Source organism: Polyodon spathula, chromosome 12 (assembly GCF_017654505.1).
Source record: "Polyodon spathula isolate WHYD16114869_AA chromosome 12, ASM1765450v1, whole genome shotgun sequence".
Lineage (NCBI taxonomy): Eukaryota > Metazoa > Chordata > Actinopteri > Acipenseriformes > Polyodontidae > Polyodon > Polyodon spathula.
In genome coordinates this window covers 5,008,551-5,012,858 of record NC_054545.1, presented here as the reverse complement: position 1 = coordinate 5,012,858, position 4,308 = coordinate 5,008,551, and the positions used below count along the sequence as shown (strand labels likewise).

Genomic DNA, 4,308 nt, shown 5'->3' with positions numbered 1-4,308 from the left:
CTACAAGACATTTATCTTTTTTTCTGTGCATAAACATAGAAGTTGTGTATAAATGTTCATTTTATCTTCGTGGCTGGTGGTTACGTATATCCTCATATTCGTATATGTTTTGTAATTTTGTTCTTGCATAATATAAATAAATAACAATAATAAAATGTTTAAAAAAATAAAATAAAAAAAATCAGGGTACTCTTGCAAAGCGTCTATTCTACGAGTTTACTTGACTCAGTCCGCCAGTCTAACCGAGATTTTCAATTTCTATCCCAGAGTCCCCCGGCCGTAGTTCGTTCCCAGCATTCTTGCGAGCCGGTCAAGTCAGTGCAACATGGCGGATCCCCGAGAGAAAGGGCTGCAAGACTACAGGAAGAAATTACTGGAGCACAAAGAGATCGACGGACGGCTCAAAGAGTGTATGTCATCTTACGTTTATAATGCGCAGCTTGGCGATGTGTTATCCACGACCATAAAGACACCGGCTCATTCGCTTGTTATGATAAAGCTGGACTTAGGCAGACAATCGGCCAAGTCGCTTTGTCATCCAACTAACTATGAATTGACTGAGTAATGCTGTGCGGGTTTAATTTGAGTATACGTGAACAGAAAGGAAAGTAAAACCATTTCTGAATACACCTGTAACGAGCAGACATTAGTAAAACATATTCAGGTCATTTTAAGTAAAACACGCGTTTTAATGTTGTCATGCAGGGTAACGTACAGTACTTGTATTACTAAAAGGATAACCCGATTTAATTCGCGATGACATGCAATGCTGACGTGTGTAACATTCATTTTGTTTAAGTATGTCTTGTTTGTTTGTTCGTTGGCTTTTTTTGGAGGTTTCCCTGTAGTTTGTAAGACTGTAGTAAGTGTACTGATCTCAGACACAAGGCTTCAGTGGGAACTTGTATAGTGACAGAAGGTTGAAATGACAGATTCTGGCTGTTGACAATCTACTAATAAAATGGATCTGTTGACAACCGTATCGCAGCCCCCTGGTCATGCGCACGACTATGCACTGACAGACTTTAAGTCTGCAAGGGGTCAGTAAACGTTCACGTGAGAAGCTGATAACCACAGGTGTGTCAAGAAAATGCTGTGTATTATTTATTTGTTTATTGTAAATGTATCAGTTTAGCATATTGTTTTTAGGATTCTGCAATTCGCTGTTGTTATTATAGCCAGAGTTGACAAAACCTCTATTTGAATCTCCTGGTGACACTTAATATTGTACCCGTAAAACTTTCTGGAAATTACATTTAACAAACAAGTAATTCTCTCACTAGTTATGGATCATTATCAATATATATATATATATATATATATATATATATATATATATATATATTTTTTTTTTTTTTTTTTTTTTAAAGTGAGGGAGCAGCTGAAAGAACTCACAAAGCAGTATGAAAAATCAGAAAATGACTTGAAAGCTTTACAAAGCGTTGGGCAGGTAAGAAAGTTGCAATTGCTTTTCCTTTATATCTTTTCAACAAATTCTTCATTCTTTTGCTGAGCGTTTAGTACTGCTACCAGATTAGGCCAGTGTATTAAGAGATTAGTATTACATGCCTTTACACCCACATCATCTAAATGTTATGTTATAAATATTTGGTATTGGTGATTAAAAACATTTCTCAACTTCTATTTTTTTTGTGCTTTAATTTTTTAAACAAACTTTTATAAATTAAATAGAATTAAAGCAACAAGTATTGCTTTTCCATACTGTTTGTTTTTACATTAAATTTATTTTACTGTAACATGCTTAAATGTTGAATCCCACAGCTACTCCTTACCAGAGCTGGGGAAAAAATACTAGAAATTGTTGATGTCATGTAACTGTGCTTGGGGAAGTACATGTGCACTGGGTGTCTATTTAGTTTGAATAAAAGGTGAACTGCAGTATTTTAATATACCCGTGGTTGAATATAACCTTATTTCTAATTTTGTGTAGATTGTCGGAGAGGTCCTGAAACAGCTAACAGAAGAGAAATGTGAGTTTTTGTTAGAAAAAAACAAAACCAAAAGGACCGCAAGTCTAGTGACCTCTCTGAAGAATCCATGGATAAAAATTGATAGTAATTTTGTTTGTTCTCCGATGTTCTATCACTTCTTGGTTATTTTGATTGTTCATTTAGAAGTGTGTATTGTATTGCTTTATGAATGTGTTTTCCACGCTCATCATTGACTGGCGGTCTTCTATTTTCAGTCATCGTAAAGGCGACAAATGGACCTCGCTATGTTGTTGGCTGCCGTCGACAGGTAAACTTCTTGTAAAATTTTAAAATGCAATGTCATCCAGTGTTGCATTTGAAAAAAAAAAATAAAAAAAAAATAAAATAAAATCCTTGTGTCAGATTTAAGCGACTTAACTTTTTGTTTTCCAGTAACCAAAAATCTGATGCTAGAGATCTAACCTGAATAACTTTTTGAAAAAAAGGTTTGCATTTCAGGCAGTTTGGTACACAACACTTTTAATACAAAGGGGCTGACACATTTGGACTTGAGCAAAGTGTAGTTAAATACATTTAATATGGTTAAGAGGCAATACATTCTACATTCATTTTAGAGTATTTGCTAGGAACTTGCCAAATCCCACGTAATATTTAAAATGACAAACGCGTACAAGAGGAACTTCTTATACGTTCTTTTCTTTTTCTGAACTGCCTGAGTGGATTGACTTCCTTGTGCCTTTAAGGTAACATGTACATCAGTCTTTGGTCACAGACTGACAGTTTATTTTTATATATATATAAATTGCAGCTTGACAAGTCCAAGCTCAAACCTGGCACAAGAGTGGCGCTGGACATGACCACCCTGACTATCATGAGGTAGGACTTCTTAATAGAAGAATGATTAAATATTGTGGTTTTCTTTCACCCAGGAACTACATTTTGTGGGTGTCTATGTGAGCTTTCTGAAGGCTGACCTATTTGCTTGCTCTTCCAGGTACCTGCCCAGAGAGGTTGATCCTTTGGTGTACAACATGTCCCACGAGGACCCTGGCAGCGTCTCCTATTCAGAGATCGGGGGATTGTCAGAACAGATCCGGGAGCTCAGAGAGGTGTGCTGCAATTTAAACTAAGTGATGCCTACCAGCACTGCATGGCACAGCATGCCACTGGTACACATTGGCTCCTATTGGAAATCACATTTTAAACTGGAAACTTATTGGGTGCAGGCTGTTGCAAATCTGAGTGTGTATATGTCACTCAGCATGGAAGGTTTTAGGGAGGCGAGGTCTCTCTGTTTTTAACAGAACAGCCCTGCACAAAGAAAGACGAAAAGTTATTGTTTTAGTTGGGCAATTGTTTGATTTCTGACTATCTGGCCAACTGTGATAACCCAGGTTATTTAAACTTTTTGTCTAAATATAGCTGTAGTCTTTCACTTGAGTTCCTCAAAAGCTGACTGAAAACCATTTTTTTTGTTTGTTTGGACCTGGTTGAATTGTGATTGTCTAATAGTCTTCCATTTGAAATGATCTATTACATCTGTAATATGGTTGTATTTTTATTACACTGAGACAGTTTAAAAAGCTTTCCTCCTGTGTTTCAGGTGATTGAGCTTCCCCTCACAAACCCTGAGCTTTTCCTGCGTGTGGGGATCATCCCACCCAAAGGTTGCCTGCTGTATGGACCACCAGGTAAACAGCCCCTGTACTGCGTTAATATTACCTTCAACCTGCCTTTTACCATTACCTAAGTGTGATACTGGGTAGGGAAAGGTTTCCTGTTAACCTAGTTTCTTTTGAAGAGTTGCATGTGTTAGTTAGAACACTATGGATCCAAACATGTGATTACAGCATTACTTTTAGATTTTGTTGAAAAGATCTGTTTAATTGAGTGGTGAACATTTTAGTTTCATGCAATTCAGTTTTGTGCTATTCTAAGACTACTGTTGCAATTGAAAAGTTAATGCACTATCAAGAAATTAAACATAAAATGTTAAAAACAAAACGCTTAAAATAGCCTTTGGTGTACACAGTCGCATTGATCTGTAAAGAAACAATACTAGTGCAAGAACAGTGAACATTACATACCATGACAATAAGTCTGTGCAGTAGGGTGGAAGAACATTCTCCTCATTCTCACTCTGTTATTTGTCTTTCAGGCACAGGGAAGACACTGCTGGCCAGAGCTGTTGCCAGTCAGCTGGACTGTAATTTCTTAAAGGTAACACATTTCATTTCTCTTTGTCTACATTATCATTGAAATGAGCATGCTCAAAATGCTTTTCGGGGCAGGGATTGCTTGCACCTCTATTGTTAATTTATTGAACGTGTTTCCTGTGTTCAGGTGGTCTCCAGTT

At 36.9% G+C, this 4,308-nt stretch overlaps 1 protein-coding gene across 1 annotated transcript in view; it reads left to right on the top strand.

Moving 5' to 3' along the window:
• Window positions 1–290: 290 nt before the first annotated feature.
• LOC121325057 (26S proteasome regulatory subunit 10B) overlaps window positions 291–4,308 on the top strand; it is a 6,062-nt gene continuing 2,044 nt past the window's right edge. Inside the window, exons 1-9 of the mRNA XM_041267381.1 lie at window positions 291–410; window positions 1,371–1,450; window positions 1,952–1,991; window positions 2,207–2,259; window positions 2,761–2,828; window positions 2,947–3,061; window positions 3,556–3,643; window positions 4,111–4,172; window positions 4,296–4,308. The exon at window positions 4,296–4,308 is cut by the window's right edge and continues 111 nt beyond it. Of these exons, the coding sequence (XP_041123315.1) occupies window positions 326–410; window positions 1,371–1,450; window positions 1,952–1,991; window positions 2,207–2,259; window positions 2,761–2,828; window positions 2,947–3,061; window positions 3,556–3,643; window positions 4,111–4,172; window positions 4,296–4,308 (604 nt within the window). The 5' untranslated portion in view covers window positions 291–325. The remainder of the gene's footprint in view (window positions 411–1,370; window positions 1,451–1,951; window positions 1,992–2,206; window positions 2,260–2,760; window positions 2,829–2,946; window positions 3,062–3,555; window positions 3,644–4,110; window positions 4,173–4,295) is intronic.